The following is an 18,601-nucleotide window of genomic DNA, read 5'->3' as shown; positions in this document are numbered from 1 at the left end:
GGGCCGGAAGGAGGCCGGGCCGAGGGCATTGTGGGAGATGTAGTCCGCCCGCCCAGCCCGCGGGCGCCGGGCGGGGGAGCGGAGTTCGGGGTAGAGCGAGCCGGGGCGGGGCGCGCGGGCCGAGGCGGAAAACCCGCGGGCTGGCCGCCGGGGCTCCGAGTGGGCCGGAGCCGGGACCTGGACGGGCCCCTGCGTTCCCTTAGGGGGTGTCTGTCTAAAAGGTGAGCGGCAGGTGGGGGGACTGGATGGGCCTTTTCGGCGGCTGGCGGGACCCCGGGCGGCCCGGAGCGGCCCCGCGGGAGGAACGCCCCCGCCGCCCGCACCCGGGCCCCCCGCGCTCGCAGGGGGCCTGGGCTCTGCACCCCTCCGCGTGTGCGCCCCGCCCGGGGCCCTCGGCCGGGAGCCCCGCGCGCTCGTCGGCGCCCGTCGGAGCCCCAGGGAGAGCCCGCCCCGCGCCCCCCTTGCCGCGTCTCCGCGGCGGCGGGACGGGGCCTCTGCCGTGTTCGTTCCCACGCGGTGCAGGCAGCCGTGGGCGGCGCGCGCAGAGGGCTGCACTTGCTGTTCCGATGTCCGCTTCCGTCCCATTCCGTGAGCATTTAATTTTCAGTGCACGAGGGTCTGAGGACTGTTTATTGGTGATTTTAGTCTCACCTTCTGTGACCTGATCGCCCGCATCTTCCTCCGTAAGGGCTTCTGTATGGTCAAGAAAACGATGCCTTTGTGTGTCCCAGAAATTGCTGCTGTTTTTCTCAGTTTTTTTTGTTCGCTTTTTGCTGTTTTTTGAAAATACAGAAGGGTACCCTGACGTTGTTATGACGTCAGTTGTCAGTCGTGTCATTTTATAGCTTCTGAGTCCTGCGCGTTCCTGGGAAAGGCGGCTGCGCCCCCCAGAGATTGTTGAGGCTCGCTCCCTGCGCACTGGCCGTAACCCCTTTAACTAACCCGAGCTCGGGGCGCAGGGTGGGGTTCCCGGGTCCAACGGCTGCGCACAGCGCCCCCTCCCGGCGAGCCGGGGAAGTCGCGCTCCTGTTGGAGGACAGTCCTGGGGGGAGACCGGGTCTTAACAAAGGTTTGTCCCGCCGCTTTCCATCCGCACTGGGGATGCAGATTTACACAAACGGAAAAAGGGGTTGGGTTGGGGCTGGGGTGGGGGTGCATATATAGCTGAAACTTTCCCGCAGCCCAAGAGTTCATTTACCTCTGCTTCTGTCCATCCCGAGCCAAGCCTGGACCCCAGGAAACTCGCGCTTTTTAAAAAATATATATGTTTTTATTGATTTCAGAGAGAGAGAGAGAGAGAAACATCAATGATGAGAGTCATTGAGGGGCTGCCTCTTGCACGCCCCCTGCTGGGGATCGAACCCTCAACCCCAGGCATGGGCCCTGATCGGGAATCGAACCCTGACCTCCTGGTTCATAGGTCGATGCTCAACCACTGAGCCACGCTGGCTGGGCTCCTGTTTTTTGGGTTGTTCTTTGTTTGTTTGTTCTTTGCTTTTTTTTTTTTTTTTTTTAATGAATGGCTTTTATTTATTTAGTGTGACAGAGGGAGCCCTTTGGACCTTGTGTTGCCCCCCAAGAGACACTGGCTTTTCTCTTTCTCAGATGTCCAGTGCTGGCCTGGGCCTCTCTAGCCCCTTTGTGCCGAGAAGGGGGAGGAGGCTGGATGTACAGCCCCCGCCGGTTCCCATGCCCTATTCTGAACAGCTCTATTCAAGGATATTTCTGGGAAGACACAAGGGTGCTCTGGGCTGGAAGGAATGACTCAGGAGGCAGCCCCAGTGCGAGGGGCGCTGCCAAGACATAGAGGCACCAGTGGCACAGGGGTGGCTTGGGACAGTGCATGTTTTAGATGGGATTTAGCTCTAGAAATGCCAGTGCCCCCTAAGCTATCACAAATAACGAATTCTAGAGATAGGAAGAAATTTAAATACATGTGCATGTGCACACACACACAATCCCCGGGCTGCTTAGTTCATAGGAAGAAGGTTATTACTACAGTAGTTAGCTGACCATTGGAAAGAGAAAAACATCTTGTAACCTTCCCTAAAAGCTTGCAGTACAGTTGGCATGTAAGAGAGGCTTCAAGCATCCTAAGCAAAGTTTAAGAATAAGTGGGGGGGAAGGAACGGGGGGGGGGGCGCAGAGAGAGACAGAGACAGAGGGGGGGGAAGCTCAACCACACTAATAATCTTTAAAAGGCAAATCAAAGCAAATATAGATAATGTTTGGAACATCTGGCCTTGGAATTCTATTAGCCTCTTTAAAAATGAGGTTGGTTTCTAAATGCTGATATAGAAAGATCTCCAGGTGGGTGAAACTTAGGTGCACATAACAGTCCGCACACGGAACAGAAAAGCAAGGTGATGATACATGCTCAGTGTCCAAATTATGGGAAATTCAGAAACCTTTAAAAAGATATCAAAAATCCACGTATAATCCCAATACCCAAATGTAACCTCTCTCATCTCACGGTTATAACGGGTTTCCTTTCATTGTTTTTTCTATGCGTGTGAGTGTGGCCGGCATGAACTGTACCACCACATCAGGATGCCTTTAAGATCCTTTTCAAAATAAAGGAAACTGAAATTAGCTCTAGCCTCTAGCTACTGAATTAGCCCCTAACCTCCCTTTTGGAACTCCCCCCCTCTCCTGGACTGCGCAGGACGCTGGGGTTTCTGTAGCACACAAAACAGCCCTGTGGACAGGCCAAAGGGTCCTCTTCAGCTCTGGACTGCGGCTGTATCTGCAACTGCTCCTAGTTACACCACAAGGTGTCACTCTGCGCACCCTCAAATCCACGTGCCCCTGTGGGCCAGTCCTTCAGACACTGGCCTGAGAGATGCCTGGGGGTGGGGGGAATTCCACTCCCACAGCACCGCCTGGGTACCAGGCCGAGGGTTCCCACTCTGCTCATGTCTGTCTAACTGCCTACTACGTGCCGACCAGCAGCAAGCAGGATACAGAAGCTTAACTTACTGCGTCCTCATGAAAAGTAATTAAAATAACTTTTTAAAATCTCTGATCATTGGATAAGTGAAAAATATTTTTTTGGCCAGATTATAAATGCTTTATTATTACTTATTACTATTACTATTATTACTGTTATTACTATTACTATTACTATTACTATTACTATTACTATTACTATTTTATGGTGGGTATTTGGCCATTGGGCTTTTATTGACTAAGAGTTCAGGTTCAGTCTCTCTTTTCTAATGTTTTTTTTAATCTTCACCGAGGATATTTTTTCCATTGCTTTTCAGAGAGAGTGGAAGGGAGGGGGGGGAGGGAGAAAGAGAGAAATATCAGTGTGAGAGAGACACATCAGTTGGTTGCCTCCCATGTGCACCCTGACTGGGGTGAGGGATCGAGCCTGCAACCGAGGTACAAGCCCTTGGCCAAAATTGAGCCCGGGACCCTTCAGTCCATGAGACAAACACTCTAACCACTGAGACAAACTGGCCAGGGCTCAGGCTCTCTTTCCGATAGAATGTAAATATATACCTACACATGTCTCTACGTAATTGTTATCAAATTAAGCTTAGTCACTAAAAGAAGGTTTGCTATCTGAACTTTCTGTATTTCTTTCACCTTGGCCATCAGGCCCTGGCGCATCTGGCCTCTCATGAAGACCTGGGTCTGGTCCTTCTGATATCTTTTTGTTCCTGTTCCCATCACTGGAGCCATTCGGGGATGTCCGGCGTATCTAGGATCCTTGGCTACAGTTAAGATGTTTTCTGATGTTACTTCACTTTCCTGAGGTCCAGAGCCTTGTAAACTGTTCCTCTGTGCGGGCCGGTGTGGCTCAGTGGTTGAGCGTCCAGCTGTGTATGAACCAGGAGGTCAGGGTTAGATTCCGTCGGGGCACAGGCCCGGGTGCGGCTGGATCCCCAGTGGGGGCCTTGCGGGGCGGGGCCCGGGAGCGGCGGGAGGAGGTGCCCGGCTCCCCCGAGGAGGCCGGTGGAGGCCAGGTCCCGGGAGAACAGTGTCCGATCCCCGCGCTCAGCGCCGCAGAAGCGGCCCCCGCAACCGGGGAGCTGGGGAGTCGGCTGAGCACTTGTCCCGGTGCAGAACTGTGCGCCGGAAGGAGGGGCTCCGAGTCCTTGCGAGTGCCCGCTCAGGACTACATGTCCCAGGAGGCAGCGCGGTGATTGAGCGCTCGGCCAGCCTATGGATGGGGGAAATGCCTCGTCACCGAAACCGAGGAGCCAATGGCAAGAGGGCATGGGCGGCGTCTTCCGGCGGCCGGCTCTCCGAGCGCCAGTCCCACCTGTGTCTCCACGGAGCTGTCACGAATCCCGCCGGGATCCCGGTAGGGACGCGCTCGCGGCGGGCCCGGGGCGGCGGGGCGGGGCGGACCCTCCTCCCTGCTCCCTCCCCGGCTGGGCCCCGGGGCGGTGAGCGGGTCCGGGGAAGGAGGCAGCGGCCGCAGCCGGGGCGCTGCCCGGGAGCGCGCGGGGGGCTCGCCCGCCGCCCCGACGCCGCCGCCGCGGGCCCCCCGCGCTTCCCGGTCGGCGCCCGCGCGTCTGCTGAGCTCCGTCGCTGAGCTGCGCTGCCGTCGGGGCAGCGGCCCTCGGGTCCGCCTTCTAGCTCCTGCTCGGTGGGGGTGGCCCCGGGGTCGCCGCTTCGCCCAGTGACCCTCCGGCCGCCGCACCCCGATGGGGGGAAGGACGGGCGGCCCCACCCGGCGGTCATGTTCCTATTAATAAACCCGGTGACACGCCGCCGCTCCTCTCAGTGGCGCGGGCGCCCAGCGCTCCAGGGCCTCCGAGGTCACGGGCGCCCGAGACGGGGCGGGACGCAGGGTCCCGGTAACCGCGGCTGGGGACGCGCCCCCCGCGCGCCCGCGCTCTCCGCAGGCGGGCGCCGCGCTGTGCTGCCCGACGGACCGCGAAATAAAACTCAGGCTCAGAAATCCACGGCGGTGGTCACTTCGTAGTGACATTGCTTTTTACCGCGCGGGTTTAAAGCCAGAGACATGAAATGTATTCCTATGGCGTTTAGGTCCCTTAAAAAACTTAGTATTTTTTTAATTAATTAATTAATTAATTAATTAATTAATCTATTTATTTATTTATTTATTTATTTATTTAAATATATATTATTTTATATTTTATTATTTTATTTTATTACTTTATTATTTTATTAAATTGATTCCAGAGAGAGGAAGGGAGAGGGAGAGAGAAACACCAATGATGAGAGTCATGGATCAACTGCCTCCTGCTCGCCCCCTGCTGGGGATCGAGGAGCCTGCAACTGGGCCTGTGCCCTGACGGGGATTGGAACCCATGACCTCCTGGTTCATGGGTCATGCTCAACCCCTGGGGAAACTCTTTTAAAGGGGGAATCTATCTTATATTTCTTTGTGACTCCCAATGCCTTACAAGATATTACTTAATGAATAAATTACTGATACATTCAGTAATCTGGTCATCTCCCCCCCACCCCCAATTTTATGAATGTATTAATGACTGTTTTTAACAGCACAGTGGTTAGAGAATCATATACTTATCCCCACTGGAGTTCACCTGGTTTTACAGCTTATCAGTTTTTCTTTTTAAATCCATGTCTTTTTAAGTCTCATTTCTGACTGCAGAAAACCTTGAAATAGTACAGTACCCAAGGCAGTTCCCTTAGGGGTTCCGCTCGGTCTGTCCCTTGAGGTTGACGCCAAACCTATACAAGCCGGGAAACGTCAGCCGTCCTCATAACTAATATGAGTATAATTAAATCCACAATTGCCAGCTTGCCGAGGACAATGTAGTTGGAGACAATCTAAAGCTTTCCAGAAATCGAGTTACACCTGGACATTTCTCTCCTTTGTGTATCTTGTCCCACCGTGGGCAGTTTGCTCCTCAGAAAATTAGTGTGTCCAAAGACAGGGTTCTGTTCATGCGTGGGGGAGGCCTGAGCCTCTCTAGTGATGGGAAAGTGGGCCAAGGGAAGGATTATGTAAAAACAGATTAAGAAAAGCAAGCCTTTTGTGGTTGACAGAATTTACCTGAGAGCTATTCTAGTGGGGGGGGGGGGAGGCTTTGCTTGCGTATACTGATGTCCTTGGTAGCTGTCTTTTGGTTTTCAGACCATGGTGAGAATGTCCAGAGAGCTACTGATGCATACGGAGGTTTCCGGCTCTAGGACCTGATGACCGGCAATGATGTGGCTGGGGACTTCAGGGAAAAAAGGGCACTGCTTAGAGAATCGTCTTCAGGAATGCCACCCAGCACAGTTAGAAGAATGGGCTCTTAAAGGGTAAGGGTGCTACTCTCCTTTAGATTTAAGACACACACACACACATATAATATGTTTTTATTGATTTCAGAGAGAGGAAGGTGACTCATTGAAGAAAAAGACAAGCAAAAGTCATCCACCCACCACTGAAGAGTTACTGTGCTTCCATATATAGAACTAAAAGCATAATATATAAACCTAGTTATAAAATTAAAAAACAGGCAGGTAAAGAATTAGAAAATGATACAAAAACAAAAGAAAACATTAGGATCCTACTGTACATTCAGTTGTACCTCCTCCTTTCTGATACATTGTATCGTGAATGTATTTTGACAACAGTAAATGTCTTTCTGTATACCACTTAAAATGGCCACTTAGTATTTTGCTGTGTGAGTACAATAATTTGCATTAGATTGAGCCACATATTTGACCACTTTTTACTTATATAATGGCAGTTTTGTATGGCTCAAATATAATTATGCCTTTGTCGTAGGACATTTAGGTCATTTCCAAAATGTTGCCAGTATTGTGATGGCCAGCTCTTAGCTAATTATCTTTTTAAGTCTTGTTTATTGAAGTATAATTAGTTAATAATTACCCGATATGTCTTTTGCACAACTTTTTCTTTTTCCTTCCATTTTCTTACAATTCCCAGAATTAGAATTGCTGGGTCAAAAAAATAGGTACATTTCTAAAGTATTTGGTATCATCGCTGTAGCTCTTGCTGCCCTTCTGGGAAGATTTTAAAGCCCAATATTATAGTTAACTGCCTTGATTCTCTCTAAGGGTGAGGTCATGGTGGCTTTTGTTTTTCCTGATAAAATTATGTCTCCCCACATGGGGTTAGCCTTGTGCCTTCAGAGATGAGTTATTGTACTTACCCTAGAGTTTCAATGACCCACGTCTGATTTTGTTTTTCTTTTTTAATGGGAGGAGAAGGGTTTTCCCTCCGCCTCTTGGGGAGGTCACCCTCTCCCTCTTTTATCGCTTTATTGTGGCTGTTGTTTTAATGAGCACACACCAGGGTTTCTCTGGATGTCTTCTTCTACCTAAGGGAGGAAGAGAGCTTAGATTTTGGCCAGGCCTTGTGCGACTGGCTCAGATTCACACCCTGCGTTCCTCTTCCTGTAAAGGGTTTCAAGACCAAGTGTAATCTCCCAGCTGGAACAGAAAGAAGAGCCCTGGGCTCTACCACTCCAAAGCTCCGGGGCAAGGAAGATCCTAAGGGAAAGTCGCACAGGTGAGATGTGAGCCTTACTTGGTGGGAAAAAATGTTCGAATGCTGCCCTAGAGCTTTGCTCTTCCTATTAGACATTTAGATTTCAGTTCTTGGGCAGTCACTGACCAAATAAAGTCTCTTTTTAAGTAAACATTTCACTTTTTTTTTCCTTTTTTAAAGGCTATTCTTTTTTAAAATATGTTTTTATTGATTTCAGAGAGAGAGAGAAATATCAATGATGAGAGTCATTGATTGGCTGCCTCCTGCTCGCCCCCTGCTGGGGATCGAGGGGCCCGCAACCCGGGCCTGTGCCCTGACCGGGAATCGAACTCTGACCTCCTGGTTCATAGGTTGACACTCAACCACTGAGCCACTCCGGCCGGGCTTCACTTTTGTTTTGACTATAACATCTATGAAAGGAATTGCCCAATTTTGGCAGTATGTCGCTAACTCTTGAAGGATGTAAGTCACCTCAAGATTTACCCGGTCATCCTAAAATAAAAGGGTTTAGGAATTCATGTTTTCCATAAGCTCAATGAACGTCAATAAACTTTTCACAACGTGAAAACCAAAGTAGTCAAATTAAGTACAGTCTGTCGCGGAAACACTAATGTTAATCTTTCTTGCTGCTTTCTGATGTGCGTTCCTGAAAACTTCATTCTCTGTCACTTCTGTTAATTTTTCAGACTTTGAGAATCAGGTGGGAAAACTCCATCAGGGCGTTTCTGAGACAGCAGAACAACATGGGGCATCCTCCGAAGGCGCCAGGAAAGTTATTTCTCGTACTCCGAGCTGGGGAGGAAGCTGGGAGAGGGGCCTTGGGTTAGAGGAGTGCGGCACCCTCCCGGGAGGAGGCTATCAGGAGCCCTTTTCCCAACACGAGGATTTAAACCAGCTCCTGGACGGATACGTAGGAAAGAAGCCCGTGTGCGCAGAATGTGGGAAGAGCTTCAACCACAGCTCCTATCTCATAAGACACCTCAGAACTCATACGGGCGAGAGGCCTTATAAATGCATCGAGTGTGGGAAAGGCTTCAAGCAGAGTTCCGACCTTGTCACCCATCGCAGAACACACACAGGGGAGAAACCCTACCAGTGCAGTGGGTGTGAGAAAAAATTCGGCGACAGCTCAACGCTCATCAAACACCAGAGGACCCACACAGGCGAGCGGCCCTACGCGTGCCCCGAGTGCGGGAAGACCTTTGGGCGCAAGCCACACCTCATAATGCACCAAAGAACCCACACGGGAGAGAAGCCCTACACGTGCCTCGAATGTCACAAAAGCTTCAGCCGCAGCTCCAATTTCATCACCCACCAGAGGACCCACACGGGAGTGAAGCCTTACCGCTGTCAGGACTGCGGGGAGAGTTTTAGCCAAAGCTCGGATCTGATTAAGCACCGGCGGACCCACACGGGAGAGCGGCCCTTCAAGTGCCCCGAGTGCGGGAAGGGCTTCCGAGACAGTTCTCATTTTGTAGCTCACATGAGCACTCACTCGGGGGAAAGGCCTTTTCCTTGCCCCTCCTGCCCCAAGACTTTCAGTCAGAGCTCACACCTGGCCACGCACCAGAGGACACACACGGGGGAGCGGCCTTTCAAGTGCGACGACTGCGGCAAAGGGTTCGCCGACAGCTCCGCCCTCGTCAAGCACCAGCGGATCCACACGGGAGAAAGGCCCTACCAGTGCGGCGAGTGCGGGAAGAGCTTCAGCCAGAGCTCCCACTTCCTGACCCATCAGCGGATCCACTTGGGGGACAGGCCATATCCGTGTCCCGAGTGCGGCAAAACCTTCAACCAGCGGTCCCACTTCCTGACACACCAGAGGACACACACAGGAGAGAAGCCTTTTCACTGTGGTCAGTGCGGCAAGAGTTTCCGCCAGAAAGCGCATCTCTTATGCCACCAAAACACTCATTTGATTTAGGGGGAAACGTCTTCAGTGGTTCTGCTGCGCCCCTCCAAATTTCCATCGGTACTGCCTTCAGGCACCCCGGAGAGAGACAACGTGAACCTGGGCGTCGGTGACTCAAGCTGGGCCCTGATGGGCTTCCTCTCTCTTTTTTTTTTTCTCCCATGTTTTAATGGGGTGATGATAAACCTATAGGATCCAAGTAATTTGTGTTTTGAACACCAAAGGCATTCCTTCAGTGTTTTCCATGGACTCTCAGACACGGAAAGATGGTTGAAGCCTGGTTACTAAAAGGGAAGTGAGATAAATGTGGTCCAGAGGTCTCACATTGTCTCACTTGGTGCCTAGTACAGTGCCTGGCACCAAGTAGGTGCTCAGTAGCAAAAAGGCCACATTATCGCTATAATGACCAACATCGGCCTTATTACGCAGGAAAGAACTTACTAGCGCAGCTCTGCAAGCCGAGGACTTGCAGGAAACCAGGTTGGCGCTAGGAGATTCGGGGTGCGGGCGCACAGGTTTAACAAAGCGGCATTAGCCGGCATTCGTCACCCGATGTCTCATGGCCATGACAAGGCAGGATTGCCACAGAGGATGTCTGCAGTCTTGTGACTAAGAGGCTGAAGGAATTTCAGGAGCCTTCTGTGCAGCGGGCCCGAGGTACTCCCACGGGAGGCCCGCTGCCGTCTGAGGCACAGAGCTATCCAGTGAAGGGCAGGCCAGAGGGACCAGGGAGAGGAATGTAACACGGGGACGCGACATTCCTGAGGCTGTTAAGCAACGTCACAGGGGCCCTTCCGGGCAGTCAGCTGCAGGAGACAGCTCCTGCTTTCGAATTCGCTAGGTCACTTGCCTTTTAATTACTCTGACCCTTCGAGGGCCACCCACTGCACGCACTGGTACATTCCTATATTTAACTGAAATGCACTGAGGGAGGAACTGACTCCGCCGAGAAGGTGACCTGTTTGGGTCCTGGCCCTGACACTTGACCTTGGCCGGACATCGGCCTTCTCTCGGGCCCTACCTTCCCTGCCTCACAAGGTGGTTGTGAGGCTCTAATACACACACACACACGCAGGCACGCACGTGAGCACTTTGTTGTTAAACTATAAAGCGTAATATCTCTAAAAGCTTAATGCTACAGTATTGTCGCAAATGTCTCTTTTTCCCAGGAACTCTGGATAATTCTCTCTCATAATGAGGCACTTCTTTTCTCTCCCGCTGAAAACGGAAGGCCTGACAAATGCCAGGTGGCTCATTACGGGTCACGTAGTCAACAGAAGAGCCAGCTTTTGGCCGCAGGTGTCCTCGTGAGCAGCGTGGGACAGGGCAGTCCTGGGGTTTGTCCGTGTCCCTGAGACACGGCAGGACCCGAGCACGCGTGTTATCCCCGTCAAACGGATCTTTATAGGATCCGGGGCTGGGGGTCCTTGATCCGCGAGGGGTAAGAGCGGACAGGTAAGGGCAGATGCCAGGGGGTAGGGAGGGCGCTGGGTGTTTCCTACTCAACCTAGAGAGAAAGCGGGTGCCTCACGGTGTTATAGACTCAATTATTACGTCAGCCTTGCAACACTAGCCTGTTCCCTCCCACTGTGTGCAATGCCATCTGAGGGCTTCCACTCACGGGGGCCAGGACTAAGCTCGCTCTTTAATGGGGAAAGTAGATATTTGACCAGGGGGAAAAAACAAATCTGATCAATTCAGTGCAGTGGGTCTCAGAAGGTGAGCCCAGACCTGTATCAGTAGCATCCGGGAACTTGGTAGAAATGCAGATTCTAAGTCCTTGCCCCAGACCTCCTGAATCGGAAACTCCAGGGGTAATAATACGTGGGGACTCCAGGGGCACCAGCTCTCGGGGGGTGGAAGTGTTTTGGCCAAGGGCAGGATGTGCAGTGAGACTGTGGAGTTGAGTCCGATATCCCTCGGGAGGCACGTTCTGGGAATTTGGCGCTGGATTAATGCAAAATGTCCTGGAAGAGTGTCCCCCCCCCGAGGGAGCCAGTTAGAGGGCACAGAGGGTCACAGAAGCTACATTATACCCGCAGGCACAACCCTGAACCCAGCGAGGAATGTGACGTGCGCTGGTCGTCCACGAGTGACCCTAGATTTGGGGGGCAGGATGCAGAAGTGGCACAGACCCCGGGGCAGAAGGCCCGGCTTCTAGTTCGGGCACAGTTACTCACCAGCCAGCTGCCTGGCCAGACGCCAGTTGATCACTGTAGGCTTCATTCTGTCTGTTAAAATCAGGAAAAGATCTCTCTGTCCCCAGCACTTTGAAAGTTGGGGCTCTCACAGACCACCCCCGGCCCTGTCCAACGTGGTGAGCAGGCTCTTGCGCATGTGCACAGTCACGCTCTGAGAGAAAAGCAGGCGACCTGTAGCCTGTAGCCTGATTACGTATCAATACGTGGAACGACAAATCGGTGCCTCTATCTCTCTCCCCTTTCTCTCAAAAAATAAAAAATAAAAAGATTGATCAAAGTCAGGGTAGCCCGGCCGGCGTGGCTCAGTGGTTGAGCATCAACCTAGGATCCAGGAGGTCACGGGTTCGATTTCCGGTCGGGGCACATGCAGGGGTGCAGGCCCCTCGATCCCCAGCAGGGGGCGAGCAGGAGGCAGCCGATCAGTGACTCTCATCATTGATGTTTCTCTCTCTCCCTCTCCCTTCCTCTCTCCGAAATCAATAAAAACATATTTAAAAAAAAAAAAAAGTCAGGGTAGAAGTTAACTGAAATGAGGAAGGAAAAGGCTGTTTCTGTTTCTTAAGCTGGGTGCTGAGGGTTGTTTTTTTTTTAAAAATTACTCTTGAATTTGCATTATTTATATCCTTTTGCTTCGCAAGAAAAAAGCAAATAGGAAAATGGGACCCTCTTCCAGAGACTCACCTTTTCCACTTAAAGCTCATAAAGTTGAGTTCTACTAAGAAAAAAAAAAAAAAGCTGGGGGGGGAACAACCCAAGCGCCTGGGCCTGAACCTGCCAGGCCAATCCCTCCTGTTCTTTCTCCATCGCACTTTCTCATTTTTTCCTTCAGCTAAAAAGCAAGCCCTCCCCTCACATCGTACACTTGTAAATAAGCGTCCAGAAAACGATAGGCCCGCGCTGGTTCTCACTTTTTGTTTTTAACCGTCACCTGACGGTATTTTTTCCATTGCTTTTCAGAGAGAGAGAGAAGCGCCGGTGTGAGGGGCACACGCATTGGTGGCCGGATGCCCCGCGACACCAGCAATGCTCCTGTGAATACCTTTTATTTTTCCCTCCCAGGAAAAAAATGTTTCCACAATTTAGGTCATTCCTACAGGGCGTGAACATTTTTACAGCTCTTGTCGCTCGCTGCTAAGTCGTTTTCTGAGCAAATTGTACCAGTTTACAAGGCCACCGGCCCTAAATGACCGCCCGTCTCACCCACACCCTCACCCTTGAGAAAAACAGTGTTGCTAACTTAAGAGACAGGATTTTTACATATTGTTTTCATTTGTATTTATTTAATTAACATTGAAGTTGAACTTCCCCCCCTCCCCATACGTTACCTTCTTTCTTTTATTTTTTCTGTTTGTCGTTGGTGCACATAGAGTATAGGATCCGAATCCAAAAACTTTATTATTTGTTTTTTTGAGGAAGTCACTTTATTTCCTGCTCCCTTTCGTTCCCCTCACTGCTTTATTTCTTTTTTAATTCATTTTTTTTTCTTTTAGTGTGTTTTTATTGATTTCAAAGAACAGAAGGCAGAGGGAGAGAGAAACATCAATGATGAGAGTCATTGATCGGCTGCCTCCTGCTCGCCCCCTACTGGGGATCGAGGGGCCCGCACCCCTGCATGTGCCCTGATCGGGAATTGAACCTCGATCTCCCGGATCCTAGGTCGATGCTCAACCACTGAGCCATGCTGCCCGGGCACTTTTTGAGTTACGAATAATACACATTCATTTCAGAAATCACAGAAAAATACAGTTAAGCAAACAAACAAAAAAGTCACCTATTGCCCCACGTTCCAGAGATAACCACCACCATTTATTGTATGTTTCTTAAACATTTTCTCTAACAAAAAAATATAAATAAATATATATCACCTAACCTTTCTGAGCCTGTTTCCTCATCTGTTAAAAAAAAAAAAGAATAAAAGAAAAAAGAGCCCAGCCGGGCGTGGCTCAGTGGTTGAGCGTCGACCTAGGATCCTGGAGATCAGGGTTCGATTCCCAGTCAGGGCACATGCCCGGGTTGCAGGCTGCAGCCGATCAATGACTCTCTCATCATTGATGTTTCTATCTCTCTCTCTTCCTCTCCTTTCCTCTCTCTGAAATCAATAAAGATATAGTTTTTAAAAAAAGAGAGATTACTTGTTTCCAAGTTGATAATTAAAAGAGCCGGTGTCTGTGAGGGATTTATTAAGGGTAAATGTTATATAAACGCAAGTTGCTGCTCTTACGACATAAAATACCCTTTACTCCGCCAAGCGGGGTGATGACACTTGTTCCTTGAACACACCCGCCGTCTCCGGCACAGTCTCTTCTCTCTGGGACGGGTGGGGGACGTCGGGCCCGCGGGCCGTAGGCGGCCCTCAACATCACTTGGTCTGGTCCTGCCAAGTCAACGGCAGGCGGGACTCGAAATTCAATAAACCTAGGAGCTTTTTTCAGAGCTAGTTTTTAGGTTGATATTTTTGTATGGCCCCTGAATGACGTTATAAATATCCAAGTGGCCCTTGGCAGAAAAAAGGTTCCCCACCCCTGCTCTAGAACGACTTCCTGCGCAGTGTTTCCTACCGAACAGGCATCCGCTCTACTTTTTAAAAAATTCAATACGTAAGATCTACAGAAGGTGTAAAGAGCAGTGTGGAGAACAACCATGTATCTGCCACACAGCTTAAGAAATAAATTTTTTGTCCATTACGCTTTAATAAAAAAAAAGATTTTTATTTTATTTTATTATTTTATTTTATTTTATTATTTTATTATTTTATTTTATTATTTTATTTTATTTATTTTATTATTTTATTTTATTTTATTTTTCTTACCCAAGCACTTAAAAGTTCCTGTGGACACTTCCTCAATCACAGCCCCTTCCCGAACCCTTAACCACTTTCCTGAACTCAGTACTTCCCACTCTTACGACTCTACACGTATTCATGCTTCCTCTCTCTACATGCTCATATGGAGATATTGCCAGAGGTCCCTCCTAAGTAATGCATAATATTGGTTTGCACAGATGTGTTTAATCCGCCTGTGAATGGGCATCATGGTTTATACCCCCCCCCCCCCGTATTATATCTGTGAGAGTCGCCCTGCTGGCGCATGCAGTTGCATCTCATTTCCTTGCTGTAACATGCATGCCAAAATCACACCAGGTGTCCCTGTTTTCCCGATGATGGCCATTTGTTTATTTATTTATTAACCCTCACCTGAGGATATTTTTTCCCGTTGCTTTTTCGAAAGAGACGGAGGGAGAGAGAGAGAGAGAGAGAGAGAGAGAAACTTTGATGTGAGAGAGACGCACCGATTGGCTGCCTCCCGACTGGGTCCAGGATGGAGCCTGCAACCGAGCTACCTGCCCTTGGCCAGAATCGAACCCGGGACCCTTCAGTCCGCGGGCCGACGCTCTAACTGCTGAGCCACACTGGCCAGGGCCCGATGACGGCCGTTTAGATCGTTTCCGGGCCTTGCTGTCACGGGCACGTCTGCAGTGGCCATTCCGACACGCCTGCTCGCGTCCGCGTGTAGGAGTTTCCCTGGGCACATACACCTAGGAATGGAATCCTGAGGTCGTGGGGCACCTTTTAACTAGATATCTTCAGGTTGCTCTCCCAAGCCGCTGGGCTGGTTCCCGTGCTCACAGTAGGTATTCCCTGCACTATCCTGGCCTGCCGCCTCTCGGTGTCGTCAGACTTTAAAATGTTTCCAATGTGATGGGTCGGGATGACATTGCATGGTGCTTTAAATGTGAATCTCTCTGATTAGCAGGGACGTTGAACACTTTTTTTTTTTTAAATGTGTTTATTGATTTTAGAGAAAGGGAGAGGGAGAGAGAGAGAGAAACATCAATGATGAGAGTCATTGATCAACTGCCTCCTGCATGCCCCTTATTGGGGACATCGAGCCCACAACCTGGGCATGTGCCCTGACCGGGACTTGAACCGCGATCTCCTGGACCATAGGTCGATGCTCAACCACTGAGCCACACCGGCCCGGCGGGAGTTGAATAACTTTTTACAAGCTTAGTGGTTGTCCGCGTGGCCACTCCAGGGAATTCTAGTTCATAAAGGACTCTTTCTGCAAGGCCCCTTTGAAACCCTCCCCCTCCACGGAGATCTTCCAGATCTCCGCCACCAGGCAGATGGGATCTCCTTTGGATCCCTCTAACCCTTTCTACATCCTGGATTACGCTCACTCTGAATTTCATCTTACAAAGTCATCTGTGTACTTGTCTAAAGGGCAGGGATTATGTTTAACTCAACTTTACGCCCTTGCTAGTGCCCAGCGCAAAGCAAACACCTCATCAACTTTTGTCGACTCCCCTCCTTTTAAAATCGCTTCCTCCCCTGCCGTCCGCAGAGCAGAGCTGAGTCTCTGTCACGCAGAATTCAAGACCCTTCCTCGGTCCCCGGCATCAGCTTCCCCTCCCCGCTGCTTCTCCTGGCCTGACCCTGCCTTCTGCCCCAGATACTGGATTCTTTGTCCACGGCCAGGGCCCAGGCTGCCACCGTCTGGCTCTTCTCCCCGCAGCCGGGACGGCAGGCGGGTCAGTCCCACCTGTTGGGGCCGCCCACCGGATTCTTCAGGAGACATCCTGGGGATCCCGAAGCCCCGAAGCTTGCTTTTGTTACCGACCACGGCTTTCGCTCTCCAGCTGTCATTTGCTTGCTAACTACAGGTTAGCTACTGTTGCCAGTGGTGACAGTGCTACTGTTGCCAGTCGGCCCACGAGCTACATTGTCATTCCGCAGATGTTGAAACACTTGCCAGGAGGGAACCCTGCCCGCGCAGACTTGTCTCAGGAGCCAGCCCTGGACAGGAATCTGTGCTCTGCTCCCCATCTGCCTCTCTTTTTGACATACTTTGATCTGGCTCCTGGTTCCTAACTGTGTCTCTTTTCTTTTTTCTTTTTTAAATCCTAAGGGTATTTTTTTTGGGGGGAGGGCTCGATCAGAAGGACTTGGGCCCCAGGGTATTTTTTTTCCCCATTGCTTTTCAGCAGGGTAGGGGGGAGACAAAGAGAAACATGGATGTGAGAGAGACACATCGATTGGTTGCCTCCCGCGCAGGGATCGAGCCTGCAACCCAGGCCCGTGCCCTTGGCCGGAATCGAACCCGGGACCTTTCAGGCTACAGGCCAACACTGTCACCACTGAGCAACCGGTTAGGGCCTAACCACATGTCTTGATGGGTCCTTACGCTTGTCTTCTGTCTTGAGCCTGGAGTCCGCAGCGGTGTCTTGGGGTCCGTCCTGACTCCCGCCCGGAAACCAAAGCCCCGGCTCCGTCCTGGGCTGACCTCCTGGCTTCGTCCCACAGCTCCCAGGGCTCCGCTGCCACTCGCCTTTAGACCAGGACGTGGGTGGCTCGTCAACGTGTGCTGAAGGGTTTTCAGCAGCAGTATGGCGTGTGCAGGGAGTGGATGACTGCCTTCTGGGCGATTGTCTGTCTATAAACTACACGCAGTGATGTTAAACAGTGGCGGGCCAGAGGTTTCTAGAATCAGAAAGACCTCGGCCCGATCTCTGACTGTGAATCTTCCGGCTTGAGCAACGTACCAAACCTGTTAGTGCCTGTTTCCTCGGATAGAAAACGAGGGTAATCTTCATGGGGTTATCATGAGGATTAAATAGGACAATCCAGAGAGAACGTTTAGCACGATCTGGAACACGGCGGGCCGTTGGCACGTGGCCGCAATTCCAAACAGGCAGTTACCGAAACCTTTGTTCCTTTCTGAAAAACCGTGAGGTCCAAGAGGTATCTAACGCCGAAATGCCTGGCAGTAACTCTGCTCAGACACAAGATCCAGACTGTCTGAATACTCGAAGCACAAGGCAGAATAAGTTTTCTGCAGCCCTGGCCAGTTTGGCTCAGTACTTAGAGCGTCGCCTCCCCCCCCCAACTGAGGGGTCTCGGGTTCAATTCTGGCCAAGGGCATGTACCTCGGTTGCAGGTTCCGGTTGAGGCACATCGATTTTTTTTTTTTTTCTTTCTCTTTCTGAAAAACAATGGAAAAAATATCCTTGGGTGTGAATTTAAAAAAAAAAAGTTTTTTTTAAATAAAAGGGATCAGTAACGGGTAACACTTAGAATTTACTAAAGATGAACACGGGGCCTTTACCGAGACCCACTGGGTGGCGTTTTGTAATTTGCTGAATGTTGTTCCTTTTGTTCTATCTCTCGCTTGAGTTTAACCCAGGGAGACCGAGAAACGAGATGGGGGATGTCACAGGTCAGAGGGAGCACTCACTTCATTATTGGCTCCATCTGCTCGAAGGACTCACTGCGAGGAGCAGGGTCCCCAGCCAGTCACTGTCCTTTTCATGCCGAATTCCATCGTCGGCGTGTGTGACGGACGACTCCCTGCGAGCCGCCTCGCGTCTCCACCCCTCCCATAGGCCCAAACGTCCTCGGACATAGGTATGAGTTTCCCTCTCAAGTCTGGGCAAGTTCGACTGGATTCTTTGCTCAAGTCTTTTAAGGTGAAGCTTGAAATGTCTACTGTGCCGGGCCTCTTATCTCGAGGATCTGGGAAAGAATTTGCTTCTGAGCTAATTTAGGTCATCGACGGATGACCCCAGTTCCTTTCTGTTGCAGCTCGAGGTCCCTGTTTCCTTGCTGCCTGGGAGCCAGGGGTCATTCCTGGCTCCTCAAGGTCCTTTCTATGCGGCTTCTGCTACCTTAAAACGGGCAATGGCCCATCTAATCCTTCCAGTGTCTCGAGTCTCTTTTACTTGTGATACCGGCTGGAGAAGGCGCTCTGCTTTTATTTATTTTTTGACTTAAAATATGTCTTTATTGATTTCAGAGAGAGGAAGGGAGAGGGGGAGAGAGAGAGAAACATCAATGATGAGAGTCATTGACCGGCTGCCTCCTGCTCGCCCCCTGCTGGGGTTCGAGGTCCCCACAACCGAGGCCTGTGCCCCGACCGGGAATCGAACCGCGACCTCCTGGTTCATAGGCAGACTCTCAACCACTGAGCCACGCCAGCCAGGCTCAAATGTGTATGTTTTAAAAAACCTGATAGACAACAGCAGAAACGTATCAGTGGA

General features: G+C 50.8%; 1 protein-coding gene across 6 annotated transcripts; it reads left to right on the top strand.

The window, feature by feature from the left end:
- Nucleotides 1–80: 80 nt before the first annotated feature.
- On the top strand, nt 81–12,053 carry ZNF774 (zinc finger protein 774). 6 transcript variants are annotated; one of them, XR_013997936.1, is made up of 5 exons: nt 4,186–4,315; nt 6,068–6,255; nt 7,368–7,474; nt 8,140–10,820; nt 11,408–11,882. XR_013997936.1 is itself a non-coding variant. In XM_081124667.1 (4 exons), exons 2-4 carry the CDS (start codon nt 6,158–6,160, stop codon nt 9,375–9,377), a joined length of 1,443 nt encoding a protein of 480 aa, XP_080980793.1. In that variant the 5' UTR covers nt 81–221; nt 6,068–6,157; the 3' UTR covers nt 9,378–12,053. The 6 variants fall into 6 exon arrangements, 5 of the variants coding, with proteins under 5 accessions (XP_080980793.1, XP_080980796.1, XP_080980794.1 ...); XM_081124667.1 differs by lacking the exon at nt 4,186–4,315 and adding an exon at nt 81–221 and having other exon boundaries at nt 8,140–12,053; XM_081124670.1 differs by lacking the exon at nt 4,186–4,315 and adding an exon at nt 98–221 and having other exon boundaries at nt 6,086–6,255; nt 8,140–12,053.
- Nucleotides 12,054–18,601: the final 6,548 nt, after the last annotated feature.

This window comes from Miniopterus schreibersii (assembly GCF_964146895.1).
Source record: "Miniopterus schreibersii genome assembly, chromosome: 22".
Lineage (NCBI taxonomy): Eukaryota > Metazoa > Chordata > Mammalia > Chiroptera > Miniopteridae > Miniopterus > Miniopterus schreibersii.
This window is presented reverse-complemented; position numbering and strand designations above follow the sequence as displayed.